The 19,236-nt window shown below is 42.2% G+C and overlaps 1 protein-coding gene across 5 annotated transcripts in view; it reads right to left on the bottom strand.

Moving 5' to 3' along the window:
* Positions 1-19,236, bottom strand: part of LOC115098554 (schwannomin-interacting protein 1) — a 944,827-nt gene that overhangs the window by 7,400 nt on the left and 918,191 nt on the right. For all 5 annotated transcript variants that reach the window (XM_029615175.1, XM_029615176.1, XM_029615177.1 and 2 more), the window contains 4 exons: positions 16,700-16,818; positions 9,326-9,443; positions 5,134-5,331; positions 769-892 (listed from right to left, as the gene is read on the bottom strand). In XM_029615175.1, coding sequence (XP_029471035.1) covers positions 769-892; positions 5,134-5,331; positions 9,326-9,443; positions 16,700-16,818 — 559 coding nt within the window. The remainder of the gene's footprint in view (positions 1-768; positions 893-5,133; positions 5,332-9,325; positions 9,444-16,699; positions 16,819-19,236) is intronic.

The following is a 19,236-nucleotide window of genomic DNA, read 5'->3' on the forward strand; positions in this document are numbered from 1 at the left end:
CGCAGACAGTCACACTTACAGAGAGTGGCGGCTGAAGTGCTTTATACAGCCTCTCATAAAATGGGAAAAGAAAAAAAAAAAAAGCAAGCCCCCCAAACAGAACAAATGTTGTTTTGTGTGTATTGTCATTCACGGCAAGGACAGCTACCACGTCAATACGTTATCAGATAAATGACTGGCAAACTAGCAAAGGAGATCAGCCACAACACACACACACACACACACACACACACACACACACACACACACACACACACACTGCCTTCACCCTCAGGGAAAACAGAATGAAAGCCACAGAAAGAACTTAATCTGTCATTTACTCTCTTTTCAGGCAGAGTGTGTACGTAACTCAGCCTTCTCTCCTGTCAGTTTCACACGCTGCCTGAAAAAGGGAAGGACTGTGATGTCAGATAGTGTGGTCTGTGGCATCCCTAAGGCAGGAGGTGTGACTTCACTGCCCTGCAGGCAATTTCTCACTCACCAAAACTTCACTGAGCAACAATGATGGGAAGGGGGGGGGGGGGGGGTGGAGAAAGAAAAGCTGAAAAAAAAAAAAGTACTGGCACGGGTTTTTCCAAAATCTTCCAGAGTGCAGCTGAAGATTTTGAAAGTATAAACAATACAAAGGCAAAGACCGTTACAGGCTGAAAAGGAGAACTATCAGATTGCAGTTTTCAAGAGGTCTCCGCATCTTCCAGCCTGAAGGCCACGTGTGTCAATTTCATTCCAAGGCAACAAAAAAGTCCATGCGCTGTCCCTTTAACTTACTTTCTATCTGTGAGTGGAGATCGTTGACTATCACTTGTAGCTGTCCAATAGTCATATCTCTCAGGTCACTTGGTTTCAAACTCCTTTTCATCAAGCATTCACTTATATGAGGCATGTGTGGCAACTACGTACAGATGTAAACAAAAAACAAAAATACAATTCAAGTAAAACAGAACTAGTTCATGAAGTCTATTCCTGTAATATACCGTATATACTTGCATATAAATCGAGAAAATTATGCTGAAAAATAGGCCCAAAAATGCCGGTTCTACTTATGCATGCATACAATCTGTTTTTCTGCTTCTACTCTGAAGTCCGTGAGGTATGCGCGTACGTATGCGTGAAGTGCTGAAACGGAGCAGCTAACTGATATTTTGAGTTAGCTGCTTAACTTATGCAGCTAACTCTGGTCGTGCCGCTGACCTGTCCTAAAGTTAGTGCGCTGTGTGATGGGTTTTTTTTGTTTTGTTTGTTTTTTTTAATTCGGACATGGCTTTTCTTGAATCTTCCTGGTAGATCACTCATTTTAAATCTCAACGTATACAATTCATTTCAATAGGATTTGGTCTCAAAATCGCCTATCGACTTATATATGAGCTAGATTTACAGATGAGTATACACGTTATGAGTTAATAGCATCAATATCTATTAAACTAGCGGCACCTCGCATGGTTCTGCTGAGAGGAGTTATGGGATACAATGAAAAAAAGCTATTCTGCAAGACAAACACTAGGTAAAGGAGATTTACTAAGAGGTGAGAAACTAGGTGCTTTATTTTTATCTTGTTAACTTACACATTTTCTTTTTAAAAAAATTAATTAATTAGTTAATGGGTAAAGTTACACCCATTGCTCTGCAACGTCAGCTCCAGTCATTGTTACGCTGTGCACAGCAGTACTGTACATGACTGAGAAACAGCCCATCAGCTATTGGGTTGAATGCCTTGCAGGGTTTAATAAAAATGTCAAATGGACTGGGCCCCATAGCTCAAGCCATCAGCCCTGTTAGATTGCAGTGCGGCAGACACGAATTAAAAAATCTCAGATGTCCTTTGGAGGTCTCGCGCTCAAGCAAGTTGGGAAGACTACTTGCTACCGCGGTGCCTTCTGGCGCAAAAGTGGCGCAGAAAGGGTGCGAGGGATCGTGTGCTCGCTCGTGCATGCGGGTGGGGGAGGGGCACGGTCTTGGATGAGCACTAGGGATGTGCATTTGTGCCTTCATTCGTTTGGGTGCCCAGCGTGTCTCTAATGAATGGACAGATGTCTGTACAACGAATGGTTGTGTGCTTATTTGGGTGCACTGTAGACATATGTGCGCACATCTGTCCATTTGTTAGAGGCGCATTAGGCGGCCAAACAAATGGACACTTTTTTTTTTTTTTTACACAAATGCACGTCCCTACTAATGAGCACTTTCCCCTTCATCCCACTGGGGGAGAAGTTGGAGAAGGGAAGGGCATACAATTAAAAACCAAGCAAGACATCTTTGCTAGGCATTCACCGTACATTTAAACATTTCTCTGCCTGAAGCCAGTTTCTAAAATTCTTTTATACTAGTTTGGGAAAGGCGAGAAAATCTCTCACACTCAAGCAGGTGATTCAGACAGAAGGCGGCAGCTTTCTCATAAAGTACAATACGCATGAGCCTCTCTGGTCCCTAATTATAGTAAAACATTTTATACCCAGCAAAATAAAAGCTCTACTATGATACACCATAGACTCTTTTTAGAGCTAGATAACAGACACTCTCAGAATGATCTGAATAGGATGTGCAGCATAATAAGAAACAAAAAATGTGTTTTACTGGGCTAGGGCTACCCTAAATGCACAACTGCCAAGTTTAATTTATGTTTGAATAAAATGCTAAATATTAAATAGCAATGGTATTTTCAAATATGCATTTGTCACTTCATTCCTGAAATCACCAAATCAAGCAGCAGTAACCAAAGACGACATTGTTGTAAACTCTAATCAGTTTCCTTCTTGAGCTAAATTTTAGCAGAAAGATTATTTAATGAAACAGTACAGTTATTTGGCTGCCAGTGTGTGTTTGCTCTGCTTGCATGACTGTTATGTGTTTCTTTTTTTGTTTCTCTTTTAGTTTATGAAGAAATTTGACCTATGAATGTACAATTAATATTTATAATTCTGATACATGCAGATGACAGAACATGACCAATCTGCCCAGTTACTCCTGTCCAAACAAGGCCATATCCCAGCTGCCAGCCATAGAACAAAAGTCTCTCTCCTGATCCAGGACAGATTTTTATCTTCTTTGTTTGAGCTCTGCAGATGAGCGCACAAGATCTGCCGCTTACCTAGTGCCTTACCCTGCCAGACAGACCTTGCTGCAAAGTTTTATTTACTTAATTTAAATTAATTGCCTATCTGGACTCTGGGTGATGTACAAAATCATCTCAGTGTGGTTGCCCATATTTCTATTAGGGCTTCTGAAGCTTCATATTTCCCCACTTTGTCCTTCATACCGGCAACACCAAAATTAGTTGATGAATTGGTCCAGTAGGGCCCTAAAAATATTTGCTGGTGGGCTGTGTTTCAGATCTCTTCTCTTTTTGCAACTAAGGAAACTTTGTGGTCTACCCCATGACCTTAAAGTCCACTATAGTTTTGGTCTCCAGCATCTGCTCTAGGAGGATGTTTCTACACATCCACGACCCTTTTCCACGGAAAAATACTTCCCAACATTGTTCCTGAGTCTATCTCCTCAGAGCCTCTTATGATCCCTCCTCCATTAAACACTGCTTTTTATGACATCATAACTAATCCGAACCAGTCGTCATGGAGTATGTGTGAGATGTCGGATGCTTTTCTGAACACAGCTGGTCTCATAAGTTCAGCAGGAAATGCAGGGCATTACAAATTGGAAAACAGCAGCTTAAAACTGAAATATCGTATTTTTCGCTCCATAAGACACCTTTTTTCCCCCAAAAGTGGGGGGAAAATGTCTGTGCATCTTATGGAGCTAAAAAAAAATCCACAAAAACTTAACCACCCACCACCCTCCTGACCCCCCCAAGACTTGCCAAAAGTCTCTGGTGATCCAGCGGGGGTCCTGGGAGCGATCTCCCCCTCTCGGGCATTCGGCTGCCAGTAATCAAAATGGCACTGGTGGCCCTTTGCACTTACTATGTGACAGGGGCTACAGATACCATTGGTCGGCCCCTGTCACATGGTAGGAGCAATGGATGGTCCACGCCATTTTTTAAGATGGCGCCGGCCGTCCATTGCTCCTACCATGTGACAGGGGCCGACCAATGGTATCTGTAGCCCCTGTCACATAGTAAGGGCAAAGGGCCATCAGCGCCATTTTGATTACTGGCAGCCGAATGCCCGAGAGGGGGAGATCGCTCCCAGGACCCCAGCTGGACCACCAGGGACTTTTGGCAAATCTTGGGGGGGGGGGGGGGGGGGGGGGGGGGGGTTGTAGTTATTTAAATTTGAAGGGTTGGGGTGGGGTTTTTTTGTTTTGTTTCACAAAATAGCACGATAAAAGTTTTCCGATCCGGGGAGTGGACCTAAATGGCCCTCCCCAGACCCGAAAAGAAACGGGGATGAAAAAAATTGTATGCACACCCCTAATGCTGGAACCGATCACTCCATAAGACGCACAGACGCCTGGGAACATAGCCGGTTTAGCACACCATTTTAAAAAAAAATTTCCCCCTCTGAACTCTAAGTGCGTCTTATGGTCAGGTGCGTCTTGTGGAGCGAAAACTATGGTAGTTATTGGATGTCACGCACACACTGGTGCATACCATGGGCATGCTTCTGTTAAAATGTATCTATTAACCTTGCTGTTCACCATCCTAGACCATCTTTTCCAAAAGGTAGATGGCATTGTGTAGGGCAAGATTTGGAATGCAAAGAGGACAAACTGCAAAAGCTAAACATAGCTGGAGTTGCCAAATTTATGGTAGCTGCTGACCAGACTGACACAGAAGGCACCCCCTCCCCTTTTGTTCATGAAGGAAAAAAAGTGAACAGATATCAACATTCATAAGGGTGATGGCCACATTTACTGCAGTCTGAAGTCCAAATATTAAATATTCTTCCTCTTTAGGAATATGTCCGTTTAATCAAAGGCCATGAGGTGCACAATCCCTACAAAGTAACAGATATAACCAGAGTTGCAGTTCAGTTCAAACAAAAGGTATCAGCCCCGCAAATTCAACCTTCTTTTGTCAAAGAGCATCAGAAAAAGAAACTTGAATATTTCAATGTTTTCTGAACAAAAAAACATCTAATGATACTGAAGTCTTGTAGCTAATTTCTACAATGGAAGATCTTCTCTCAACATTTTTTTTGCCTTAGATTGTGCAAAAATACATTACGGCAAAGGACTCACAAGATCAGCTACTGGAGACTTCTTCCTGTTCTGCTTTTCTATTTCTACTTGCATTTTGGCCATGGGCTTTGCCATTGCCAGTGCCATTTTGGCTTCTGCTTGCAGCTTTTTTTGCCTGCTGATAAAATCCATGTCTTCTAAGGATTCAGATTCCTCTTCAGTAGTATCTCTGTCAGAGTAAGAAGAACTTTGCTTGCTCTGTAGAAATGAAACACAAGATAACAATACAATAAACAGCTGCGATATTCCATGAGAAATGCGGGTCCTTCTGAGCCAATCATCTGATGACCATGGCAGGTTAAAGCCCTTTTTCCCTGTATTTTTCTGCACAATAAAAGTCTACGATGCAGTTAGGGCCTGACTGAAACCTGCCTTCCTCAAATTCGGCTAAAAGGAGCCGCAGGTTACACAGGATGCATATTTTTAGCCGCATTAAAAAGAGGTGCTCCTGTGGCTGCTTTCTATCAGGGCAAGTAAAAAAAACCCAAAAAACAAGTAAAAACAAAACGCGCGTACAGATGATATCTAACTGAACGCACACTATTTTCCTCTTGCTCGGCCATCCACAGAAATATTTAGGTGCAAAGTGTGTGGACTCTTTCGGTATGTGCAGCTGCTAATATTCACTGGTTGCTTCCCTATGGCAAATCTGTGTAAATTACGTGTGTTAAAAAGCTCCCATGTAGTTTGCAGTTAGGCAGGCCATATGAAAATCAACCCCTTGATGAACATAAATGCCCAAATCCCTGCTGGTACTCTATATCTCCTCAACACTTATGAAATTGGGGGTAGTGGGCAGGCTTAGTAAAAGTTTGAATTTATAATCCTTCCCCTCATAATGAACTATGGGGATACAAGTCAAATCTCAAATGGCGGCCAACAAGATCAAGACATCTTATCCTTAAGCAAGCAGCTTCCATGTTTTGTTTTGTTTTTTTTAGTTTTGATAGATTCCAGTTTCAACTACTGGTCACCGATTTCCTTTCACGCTCTAAGCTACCAGCCCCTTCAATTCACTGCTGCTGACAGCAGCACAAAAAAAAACAGAAAACTAAGATAACCGGAGGGCACATTCCCCATCAACAAGATATTTTTCCAGGTATAAAAGAAATGCTGAAAAGCCGGGATGAGGTGAAGGACAGCGATGAATGAAAGAAGCATGCCTTCACGGTACTCAACGAGTCTAGGCTGCTTCCCTGTGAGTGGGGAAGAAAGGCAGGTAAAAATATATGCAAGAGATCGGCGCCATTCTGAAAACCCAATCCTCATGAGGACTCCCCATGTACGCATCATGCACCTAATTATCAGATTTGACCTTACAATGCTCTCTCAGCTGTACCAAAGCCAAACTCTCAGCGATAACTTAGCTGCCTGAATGCCTAATACATTTTTTAATTCTATTTTGAACTAATTTGAATCATTGGTCTGCATTGTGACAAGTCAAAATGAGTTATTTTCCTATGGATATCTAACACATAATAGAAGAATATTAGAATTGCCATTCTAGGTCAGACCCAGGGTCCATCAAGCCCAACCTACTGTTTCCAATAGTGGCCAATCCAGGTCACAAATACCTGGCAAGATCCCAAACAGTAAATAGATCCCATGCTACTATTGCACAGTGATAAGCAGTACCTATTTCCTAAATCTACTTGGTTAATAACAGTTTATGGACTTCACCTCTACGAACTTGTGCAAACCTTTTTAAACCCAGTTACGCTAACTTCCTTAACTACATTCTCCGGCAATTAGTTCCAGAGCTTAATTGTGCATAGTGTGAAAAAGAATTTTCTCAGATTTCTTTTGAATGTGCTACTTGCTAACTTCATGGAGTATCCCCTAGTCTTTGTCTTTTTTTGAAAGAGTAAATAAGCGCTTTGCATTTACCCGTTCTATTCCATTCATGATTATAGACCTTTATCAGTGGACAGTGAATTTGTTTTTAAGACTATCTTCTACTATTTTGCCTGGCACAGACATCACCAGTCTATAGTTTCCCAGATCACTCCTAGAACCCTTTTGAAAAACTGGCGCCACACTGACCACTCTCCAGCCTTCAGGTATTGAGGCTGTTTTAAATGATAGGTTGTAGAGCACTAGTTACAAGTTTGCAGTTTCACGTTTGAGTTCTTTTAGGACTCTGGGGTAAATTTGATCTATTGCACCTTTCATTACTACAGCGATTTCTTTTAGTTGCTCAGAATCACCCCCATCAAAAATTGTTTCTGGCAAGGATATGTTCCAAATATCCTCCTCGGTAAACTCTGAATGCATTCAGTTTTTCTGCTATTTCCTTGTCCTCCCTGAGCACTCCCGGCAATCTAGCAGACCAGCTGACTCCCTCCTCACAGGCTTTTTGCTTCAAATGTACTTGGAAGAGAGCATTTATTTTTAGTTTTTAACCTCTATGGCAAGCTTCTTCTAAAATTCTCTCCTGGTGTATCTAACTCGCCAGTGCTTATGGTCTTGCCTGTTTTCTTTATTTGGTTCTGCTTTCCATTTTTTTTTTTTTCCAAAGATGCCCTAATTGGCTTTTCACCTCACCATTACACCACGCTGGGAGTCATCTGATGATCTTTCAACCTTTTTTAATGCACGTGATACATTTTATATTGGCTGCCAAAAGATTTTTTTTTTTTAAACTATGTTCATACCTCATGCAAGCTTAACTTTTGCAACAGCTCCTTTTAATTTTTATTTCTATCTGGCTCCCTTTTTAAAATTAAATGCTTTTGCAGTAGTTTTATTTAATGCCCTCCTCTCTAGTGATTATGTCAAATTTGATTGCATTACGATTGTTATTGCTAAGCAGCCCCGCTACAATAACCCCTTGCAGCAGGAGTAGATCTAAAACAGCTTCCCCCGTTGTCTGTTCTAACCCCAGCTGCTCCATGCAACCTTTATGGCATGTCCTGATGAGACGCTGACCTAATCAGTACTGGGGGTAACTGAAACCTCTCATTATTACTGTGTTGCAAATTTATCAATTTTCTGCTAGCTTTTCACAGTCTGTTTCTTCAGTTTGGCCAGGTGGACAGTAGTACACATCTACTGCTTTACTCTGATCCATCACACAGGGAGGTCTATCTGGAAGAATCCCACAGTGCATTCTGTTTCCCTGCAAGATTTTCATCCTTTGCATATAGTGCAATCCCCCACCAATTTGATCAGCTTTTATCACCACAATATAATTTATACCCTAGTATCACAGTGTCCCATTGGTTACCCCCCTCCTACCAGAGATGCCTGCTATGTTTATATCTTCGTATGATGCCATGCACCCTAACTCTCCAATCTTGCTATTCAGATTTCTAGCATTCACAGTGAGACATTTTAAAGTATGGGTTTTATTTGTATTTCTGTCTGTATTTACGACCTGCTTATTAGCAGAAGATACAGGCAGTTTAGGGTCATTCACATCTGTGTACTTTTTATTCCCATCCATCTGCCACACTTCACACCTAACTGCAGCCTCTCTACTTAGATATTCCGATGTCCCCGTTTTGCAAGCATCTTTGAAAGAATCAACCCTCTAAACCATGTGCTTCTGAGCGACTGTCTGCTCCCCCCCCCCCCCAGTCTAGTTAAAAAGCTCCCTCTCCTTTATGTTATGACCGGCAGCTGCACTCGTCCCATCAGAATAGGCTCCCCTTTCTATAGAATTTTTCTTTACTTTCATATTTATATACGGCTCCTTTCATAAAGGATACAATCAAAACAATATAATCACAGGCAACAATATAAAATACATCAAATCTATATAATAATGAACCCTTTAAATACATAAAAAAATGTTCCCCAATTCCCAACAAAGCTAAAGGCCTCTTCCCTACACCACTGTCTCATCCAGGAAGAGGAAGTTTATTTTATTTTATTTTTTTTTTAGCAAAGTATTTTTACATGGAGACTGTGATGGATGCCTGGAATGGTCCAGGTGGTGGAGAGAAAAAATGGTAACGAAATTAAAAAAAAAAAAAAAAAAAGCAGTATAAACACAAGAGTATGACAACGAAGCCCTGGGTAACCTGCATGGAATGGTAGTTCAGCCCATAAACAGCAAAGCTATGGCTGCTCTGTGCTTCCAGGAATGCACTGGGATAGCTCACACACACAGGGCAGCGGTTACAGCCCTAGGCAGACTGGATGGACCATTTTGGTCTTTACCTGCCAAAATTTACTATGTTAAACCTACCATAGGAGACAAAGGTGTATCCAAGCTGGTCTCAGTCTTGCTATCATCAGCATCGCTGTCCTTGTCACTACCACTGTCATTCACAAAACAAATCTGCAAGTTCATCCCACTCTGCAGTCTACATGGAAAAAAAAGGAGAGAGAGAGAGCAGCACAGTTACATTTGCCGTAACAATTAAGACAATTTGGTGTACATGCATGTCAAACGTTTGGATGTGACCGAGCATATGGCCTGGGGCTCCCAACACACTGGAAGAGTATGAGACAGTAAGACTATTAGCACAGCAAAACATAATGAAAACTAGTTTTATTGTGAGGGAAGTGCAGTAAACTTCAGCATTGAGGGACTGACTCAAGAGTTTTCCTCCCAAGCCAGAAATGAGAGAAAACCCTTGTAAGGTCAGGCCTTGAGCATGTAAGAAGCCAATACTGAAAGATCACCGAATGCCTCAATTTAAGCACCTATGTTTAGTCAGGTTTGGCCTAGCTTTCAGTTTAAGCCAGCTAAGTCAGGCACCCAGCAACGAAAATCAGGGCCCAGTGGCTAACTTTGTTAGCCTACTCTGGCCTTACCCACTTTTTATGTTCCACAAACTTTGCACGTGAGCACCTAGTCTGGAGATTGCCCTGTAAGGGGGTCTATTTTGTGCACACACATGGACGTACCAATTTTATAACATGCGGGCAGTCTACGACTGGCATGCGCAGGGGGGGGGGGGGATTTTCTAATTATGCGCGACGACACGATCGGCCATTTTCCCAGTTCCCTACCTAACCTTCCTCCCTTTCCCCCCTGACCTCTAACCCTTACCTAGGTACCCCCAATTTTTTTTTTTATTTCTATACTTTCTGCTCCTCGGGAGCAGAAGTAAACTCCACACGCCATCCGGCTTCCGGTGCACAGTGTCCTGGCCTGCCCCAGCACTTCTGCATGTAACGAGGCCTGGTCACACGCGTTAACCCCTGTTTTTTTTATGCTCGCGGGCCTTAAGCGTATAAGTATCCTTAAAAAATATACCATGACCAAGAGGTATGCTCTCATAATATTCTGTTAACTATTAAATCTGATAGCAAATCAACAAATTACAAGAGGCATGTGGACTACTTTTCAATAGGACACAGCAGGTGGCCAGAGTAATGGAGTAAGAATCAGGAGACATAGATTCAAATTCTGCTTCTGCCACCAAGTTCTGTCACGACCTTGAGCAATTCGCTTTAAGTTGCTTCAGGTACTCACTTAGACCATAAGCTCTCTGGGGAACTGGGCTCAAAGTATCTGAATCTAATTTTTTATATAGCATACCTAAATCGAAATTTTACAAGTGCTGCCATAATATAACTGAGAACTCGGTCTATTTAAAAAAAAAAAAAAAAAAAAAGTCGCACAAGGAAAACCAAAGTTATATTGTATCGTAAAATATCTGAAGTGGTTCTTTATAAATGAATTCCAATCATCCTTTTACTGGGTCTTATGACTCTTCCAGTGCCATTTTATTTTGTTTACATGAACATCTACAGAACATAAAAAAAACTGGTTTTTACATATCCAAATGGACTAACGTGGTAATTATGTTACCTTATTTAGACTGCAGATGTTAGAGTGAGATTTTTTTGTTTTTTAAAGACTTGAAAAATAAAATCGGGAGTGAACATTTTCTTCTAAAATGGAAGATGCAATATTTTTCATTTTTATAACAAATATTTAAATAAAACATTAGCCTAACTTGCACCTGATCCAAAAGTACTATTACCAGTGCCTCTAGGACAAAGGAAGGCACGATTTATTAGCAATTAGTTGTTATGGGCTGTGGATTTGAAATGTGACCAGGACACTGTAATGCTGCACATGGGATAGGATTTTTTTTTTTCAGTCCGTTGACTGGTTTGTACTATATCTAGCTGGCTCAGTCATATATATTAAATTGGGGGGTGCAGGGAAAATGTTTTGTTTCGTTTCATTGGAGGGAGGTTGAGTGGCTATTTTCTGCACTTACATCAGGCTGTTTTCATCTTTTAGGCACTACAGATTCTTTAACAGATAAGCACGTTTAATATTCAGAAATATGGCAGAGGTCCCTATAGACATTCTATTTTAAGTGCAATTATAAAAAAAAACAAAACAAAATTAGAACAAAATAAAGTCACAGACCTAAGATGAAAATCTTGGAAGTTTTATTTGGACTCAAGGCATCTGTTGCTAATGTTCAGTTGAAGCCATTTATGACTGTCATATATGCACAAAGGTTTGTGTTTTGCTAGGTAATAGGATGGATTCTTACTAGTTGCCAGTTCATTTTTTCACTCTAGTGGTTCCTTTTCTTAAATAATACTAAAAAAAAATCCAGGCCACGGTTTCCGAATACTTAGGCTGGCAAGCACAAAGTAACTTTTTTTTGTTAAATCACAACTTCAAAGTTTATTTTTAATAATGTAGGCAAGTTTACGTAATATTCCTTACATGTACTTATTCCAAACTTTGTGCAAAGGAATTGGTAAGTCTTTCATACACTACACCGACCGGACATGCAGCTGCTCGGATGTTTGTTAGAGGCACCGGTACCAGTGACAAACCCAGTAAGACAGTTATCCTTCACTGCCGAGGAGGCTGGTAAATTCCTTTAAGATGAAAGGCTGAGAATGCTGGTGCCCAGATTCTGCTCCCCAAGCAGGCGTAAGGTTGGGAATGCAAAAAAATTAAATCCCCCCAAAAGGCAGCACTCACAGTCCCTGAGGTTGTAGGGGGGAGGAGAAGGGAGTCTCGGCTGCTGGACGGAATTAGTGGGCAAGTGTCTGTTTCCAGAGCAAGCCTTGGTCTGTGGACTTGCCCAAAGGCTCTTGGTGTATTGAAGGGGGGGCTAGGGGATGCCTGTGAGTGTGTGGTGCTGTAAAACAGGGGAAAACACTCAGGTGGTTGTAAAGGAAAGCTCGTAGTATCATGTGAGGCTGGTTCTGATCCAGCTGGAAGCTCGATGGGCACAGAAGAAAACTGCAGGGCCAAAGACGAAAAACTTCGGGCGTCTCAGGAGCCATCAAAGACCATAAAAGCCAAGAAATGCAAAGAGATTCAGACAATGTCGGAAGTGCTGTGCTCTCACTGCCACCTGCTGTTGAGCTTTAAAATTACAACATCTGTACTGGCATTTTTTTTCTCTTTTCAGCTTTCAGCAGTGAAGCAGCAGAATACTTTCAAATCGTGAAACTTTGCTGCTGTGAATCACCTTTGCTGGATAAAAGCTTTTAATAAATGTCTTCAAACAATAAGAAATCCACTTTTCCTCCCAAGATATCAAAATTCACGAGCATCTACTCCCCTATGGACCTGAACTCTACAGCCCAGAACAGACAGATAGACAGACAGACATCAAGTCTGCATTTGGTGGATTTTGTTTTTTTTAATTCCTCACAATTTCCTCCTACTTGTTTGTACTTCCAGCTCAAATGGAATCAGTGAAGGGATCTGCTTGACCTTGCAAACTACCCAGGGAGTTTCAGAAACACAAAAATGTGATGGCAGACAAAGACCTTGTAAGCCTGTCTAGTCTTAAACAAAACAAATATTTCCCCAGATAACTTTCAAAATTAATGACCATGTATTTGTAGGACCATTACTCCCGCAGCCTAACTATATTAATCTATAGGCTGCTTTTGCAAACTAAATCCATAATGCATGCATGTAAAATCCAAAAACAAAACATGAGACAACCGACAATGAAGACAAAAATCCCAAAAATAGTTAGCTCAGATCCCATTGATTCACCCAGACACAGTGCTGTGCTTTGTAATGAAGCACATCAGTGAGTCTTGACCAAACGGTTTAGGCTCTTTCAGCTGCTCATGCTCAAATGCAAGGCCTTCGGATCTTCATTTTTTAAATGACGCGTGAGCAGCTGAAAATAAAAAAACATTTGGGCGTTTTGTGTGGCCGAGTCCAGTCTGCCCAGCTCTACAATACCAACCACTCCCTCAGAGATCCTCTTGCGCTTGTCCCATGCTTTCAGTCCTTGTCTCCACCACCTCTGCTGGGAGGGCTGCTTCATGCTTTCCATCACCCTTTCCTGGTAAATAAATTCTTTCCGTAGATGACTCCTGAGTTGACAGCCCATCATCCCACGATCCCATTTTATATCCTGCGCAATTTACCTTTCTCCGGTCACTGCACTCCTGCGGTCTGAAACCCTGCAGTGATGGACCCTAAGTCCCAGCCATCAGGGGTCATCGCTGCACAATGACCCAATCCCTCCCCCCCCCCCCCGCAAGCTGCCTCCTCGGCAATCCCCCCAGCCTCGGCCAACCTGGAGCCCAGAAAAACCTCAGCTGGCAATTGAACCCAGCTCCTCCGCGAGGCAGCGCGCTGCAGTTTAACCGAGATACCGAGCTGGCTGCATCCAGTGCTCTGCTCACCGATTCCTCCCCCCGGAGCTGAAAGCTTTCTGTGGCATTTTACTAAGTTAAAATAAATAAATAAAGTGCACATTCAGAATTAAAGCAGGAGAGATGTGGGAGGAGGAGGGGCACTTTGTGTCGCCACTTTCCCCCCTCCATTTGTTCTTATTGCCAAATGCCTCTGGTACTCAACGCTAAAAACGAATGGGAGACGCAGGAGCAGGAGGCGGATCCTCCCTTCACCCTAAACCTTTTCCACAGAGGATCTTTATGCAGCTCAAAAAGCAGATGCAAGGATGTTGCAGTGACAATCCCGGGATTACGCCGTCACTGCCCTTGAAGCAGTTTGCTTCAGCCGGAGGAACATCAAACGTGCTTTGGCATTTAGTTATTCCACGGGCTTGGGGCTGGGCTCAGGAGCGATACCTTTACAGAGGGAGTCGCTGAGGGAGGCTTGATTTGCTAACACGGAGTTTACCTGCAGAATTGTTACTGGAGAGGAACGAATCCATGTCTCCAACATCTCAGTTCACAAGCAATAAATATGCTGTGTGTAATTTAATGTCATTTTTCTGCTCCATTGCCTTGCTTGAACCATTTACCACTTGCAACTGAATTTGGGTATTGATCAGCCTGCAAATCATGCAAGGAGAAAAAAGGAAAAAAAAAAAAAAAAAAAAAAAAAGGCTCGTCCTCTTACTTACAGGGCACTGTTAGCCCCCGTTTGGCTGTGCGTTTTTGATGCGCTATTTTTACCCCTTATACAGTAAGGGGTAATAGCGCGTCGAAAATGCGCAGCCAACCCCCCGAAACTAATAGCGCCCGCAACATGCAAATGCACGTTGATGGCCCTATTAGGTATTCCCGCACGATACAGAAAGTAAAATGTGCAGCCAAGCCGCACATTTTACTTTCAGAAATTAATGCCTGCCAAAGGCTGGCGTTAATTTCGGCCGGCACCGGGAAAGTGTACAGAAAAGCAGAAAAAACCAAAAATAAAAAAAATGTAAACATTTAAAAAAAAAAAAATATATAAATGTGCCCACGGCCAGTGGGTTGGAAGATGGACGCTCAATTATGCCAGCGTCCGTTTTCCAAATCAGTGGCTGTCAGCGGGCTCGAGAACAGACGCCGGAAAAATTGAGCGTCGGCTGTCAAACCCGTCGACAGCCGCCGCTCCTGTCAAAAAGGAGGCGCTAGGGACGCGCTAGTGTCCCTAGCGCCTCTTTTTACCGCGGGCCCTCATTTAAATACTTGATCGTGCGCCCAGAAGAGTGGCCTGGGCACGCGTTGGGAGAGCTGGTGCTCGCCTCGGAGCGCCGGCTCTCCCGCGGGATTTACTGTATCAGCCCGTATGGAATTATATGCATTGAAAAATGTTGCTATCCATTACCTACATCAGTGTTTCCCAACCTTTTCAAGCCCAAGGCACACCTACATTTGCAAAAATGTTGTGTGGCACACAGCAGCCTCCACCGAGCGGGCAGTGCGGATGTCAAGCAGACTCGCATGGCCAAAGGAAGAGCTAGGGGGAAGCAAGGAAAGCCCCACCGGTCTCTCTTCCAAATTGTAAAACGAAGGGAGAGAGCAGACAGGGAGACGCATGAAATCAAAATGGACCAGCTCCCTCTATAAACAAGTACAGGAAAAAGGGAGAAGTGGTTATGGTGCGGGCAGCTGGGTTATTTACCTTTGCTGCCACATGCGATTGCCAGAGCTCCTCCCACTGTGGTGCTCCCAACATTCAGAGTGAATCACACGCGGTGCTCGGTGCCTACTTTCCAATCTCACTTGGGCTGGGCATGGGACAGAGGCTGGAAGGACTGGAGGACACTCGGGGGAGGCGTGTGTGTGTGTGTGTGCGTGTGTTCGTGTTCGTTGCACAAAACAGGACCTGCCTATTCATTAATCACAACGCTCCAGAGGCGCCTGCTGTGGTTAAAGAGAAGTGCATGATTGCACAGGTTGTCAGAAAGGGGTTCCTACAAGTTTAAGGGCCTCCGCTGGTGTTTCTTGCTGCTGCAGACCAGGGGCTGGTCTGATCTGAGCATCAGGCGGTGGAGACTTTTCCCGTGGTATACCTGATCAGGTCTGAAGGCGCACGGGGGTTGGGAAACACTGACCTATATAGTTGGGTCCCAAGACTGAGGCTATGCTAAAGCAGCTGTGCTGCCAAAGCAAACCTGTGAAAGTGTTTCACTCAGCCCCAGAGGAAACTGTCTAATTGCTTCTGAACCTCTCCCTCCGTTTCTATTTTGGATTGTGCTTTCTCCTCTTAGGTGTCCTTCCAAGGGGGAAGTTAACATGCTGCCCCTTTCCATTTCTGCCTTATAAATTCATAGCCCCTGTACTGCTCAGCAAATGGAGACCATGCCCACTAATACAGGAGTAGCACTGGCTGCAAGCTGAGTGGAGAGGCAGAGCCCCCTCTATTTATTCAGCACTGAAAATAACTTCATTTTAAAGCAAGGGTATCACTACATCAACCGCTGTCAATAATTAGCAAAGGCATTTCCTATCATCATTGAAAAGCTGGTGAGTGAAATACAAAGGCAAATCTTGATCATATTTGGCCAAGTAGCAGCTTTGACAACTAGCAACATTAAATTGCACATGGCGGCCAGCTTAGCTTCAAAGCAAACCATATTTACATTTCATTCACAGCCTCGTGCGAACAAAATGCCCAATAAAACTGCATTTACTAAAGGAACTGCAGGATTATTAGAAAGTGCAACATTCCCTTGCTCAATAATGCACTTTTTAAAGACAATCTTAATAAAGGTTACCCCCTCGTATTTTGGCCTGGAAGTAAATGCAACCATTTTTTTTTTTTTGAGAATCATCTAAAATGCAGATGTTTTAAACAGCTATCACCTTATTTTTTTTGCTCTATGTAATAGAGCTCTCACCATGGCAAAAAAACGAATTTTGGGAAGACTCCCAAGCCTATAGAAAGAAAAAGGCAAAAGTATGCTGTATGTTTTCCACTTACCGAGAAGAAAGACTTGGCTTTCCACTTTTGCTACAGCTGGTATAAATTCCTGGGCCATCATCAAAGAAACTCCCAAGGGCTAACTTTTGTCTAATAGATTCTCTCTCATTTTTCTGGGCCTAGAACACAGAAACCAAGATTACAATTATGCATTAGTTCTCTGGCCACATGCCTGCCATTATCCGAAATGCAAGACGAGCAGTATTCCTCATTCTGCGTTCTGAAACATTTTGCGCATCTCTAATAGTAGTCATGGCCATGTCTCATATGAAAAATAAATCATATCCTCTGTATTGCTTAATATTTAAACACAACAAAAAGACTTACTGTACTAGTTAGCCATTTTACTACAAAGAGTGTGGAACACTGGCTAGCGTAGCTGCTCGGAAGTTGCAGGGCAGTACATTTTAACAGTGCAATATTTTAAACACGCTTGCTCTGTGCACTCTTGAAGTGTTGCACAGTAACTGGCAGATTTCTAACTTCATGGATACCTTATAGAAAATACCGATTTAAAGAGACAGGAAATTTATAACAAAATACAATCATACAGCTATATTACTTTGATATAGCACACCAAGTTCTATGAATAACCACAAATCTGTGAGTGGGTCAGTACCGCCAAAAGCCTTAATGTGGCCTATTACTCATGATCTATTTTAAAATCCCCATTACTTTGAATTCATCTCACTCAAATGAGGGGGATAGACAATCGAAGCCTTTGGAAACAGGTTAACTGCGCCTCAAACGTGGTTTATGAAATGCTTTTCCCAGCTTGTACACGTGAACAAAATCATTGGTGAGAAAGGCTGCTAATACATCAGGCATGTGGGCTAACCAGGAAATTCATAAGCCAAGTTAATACCACAAGTCACAGCCTCACTTTAAACAGGCTTTCCATAAACCTTATATTATGTACACCTTCTATAAACTGTCTTGAGTTGTTTGTCTTTGCTGACAGCGGCTGACGCTAACCCTGCAGCAGCAGAGAAAGCCACCGTCTGCTGATTTCTGGTAACACTCAATGGGGAATAGAATCTGGACTTTAAAGCTTCCCACGCTATGGCATTTTACAATCCTGCTGTTGCTTGTACTGCTCCCCTCAGCTGGAATTCAGGTTTCCTCAGTTTTCAAGTGACGGAGGAAGGCATGCACAGACAGCACTGTAGCACAAGCACACAATCAATAACCTTGCATTTACATCTATCAAATTCAATACACTCGTGCATTTGCTTTGCAATTTACACCTGCACATCATCTTAACCCTCTACTGAAATCCCCCATCTAGGACTTTTAATCAGGTCATAAAATTGAGAAGTCAGGTTTTTTATGACTGCCCCTTGCATTGAAAGGTTTGTATGTAATGAGAATATTTAATCCGGCGGTGCACAGGCATTTCTGCAGATATTAGAACAAAAGCTCCAAACCTCAAAGAACTGAAAAGATCAAGCAGACTAATTTTAACAGTATCCACACAAGCTCCGAACGCAAAACAAAACTCATCCCCCTGACCCGCACAGGAATTTTGTGGAATTTAATAGGACTGCAGAATCTTTTAACTTCAAATAGCTCCTTTTTCCTGTTGCCCCAAGCTTTCAAAGTCTACCTTTGGCGAGATGCTTTTTCCTTGGGACTCGTGTAGTCTAATTGATCATCTGCTATATGACGGTATGGGCAGATCTCTTTTGCAGTGCAAGAAAACAGAAAAGCTAGCAGTAAATAAACTGTTTTGTTTCAGGACAGACCATATCACAGGGCAGTCCTTTTTATGGATCTGCATAAAAAATATTAGATTCCGCAGAACTTCACTCAGGTTACAGAAATGTTTTATAAATTATGGAGCCCTTGTGATTTTTTTTCCCAGAGAGCATTGCTTTTCTTAAAAAAGATAAAATAAAACAGTCTTAATGTAATATGCAAGTCGGATCACTTCAGCACTATAATGTCCCACATTTGGAATGGCTTACTGTTCAGTAAGGTAAGAATAATAAGTTTTACATCCAAGTGAGATGTCGCTTATCAGGATGTGTTCTGGGGGTGGTAATATCTATTCTGTGATGCAGCAGCAGAACTTGCAATGTTGGCGTATCTTGAGCAGGGGCGGATTGTGGGAAAATAGTGGCCTGGGGGATTTTTCTCCGTACTGGCCCATGGGTACCCAATTACACATACAATTTGGTGAGTTACCAAATACAGAATAAAGGGACCATAAAATATACACAGAAATGCACAGACAAACTGAACTGGAAATCACAACAAGTTAGACTGTATGTAATGTAGCAATGGAAAAACAGAAAATACCATCATTCCTCATTAAACATCAAACAATAAAATAAAGAACTATAAAACATCACAATAGGAAAATCATACTAAAAATATATATTTCAAAACTGCAAATGAATAGAACCTCCAGTAATTTAACTCGGGGACATTTTCAAAAATTTGTATATAACACCAATAAAATATTTCAAAAAGAGCAGACATCAAATAATATTCAATAATTAAAACTAATAAGGATTTTAAAAAGCCCCTGCTGT

Source organism: Rhinatrema bivittatum, chromosome 9, assembly GCF_901001135.1.
Source record: "Rhinatrema bivittatum chromosome 9, aRhiBiv1.1, whole genome shotgun sequence".
NCBI lineage: Eukaryota > Metazoa > Chordata > Amphibia > Gymnophiona > Rhinatrematidae > Rhinatrema > Rhinatrema bivittatum.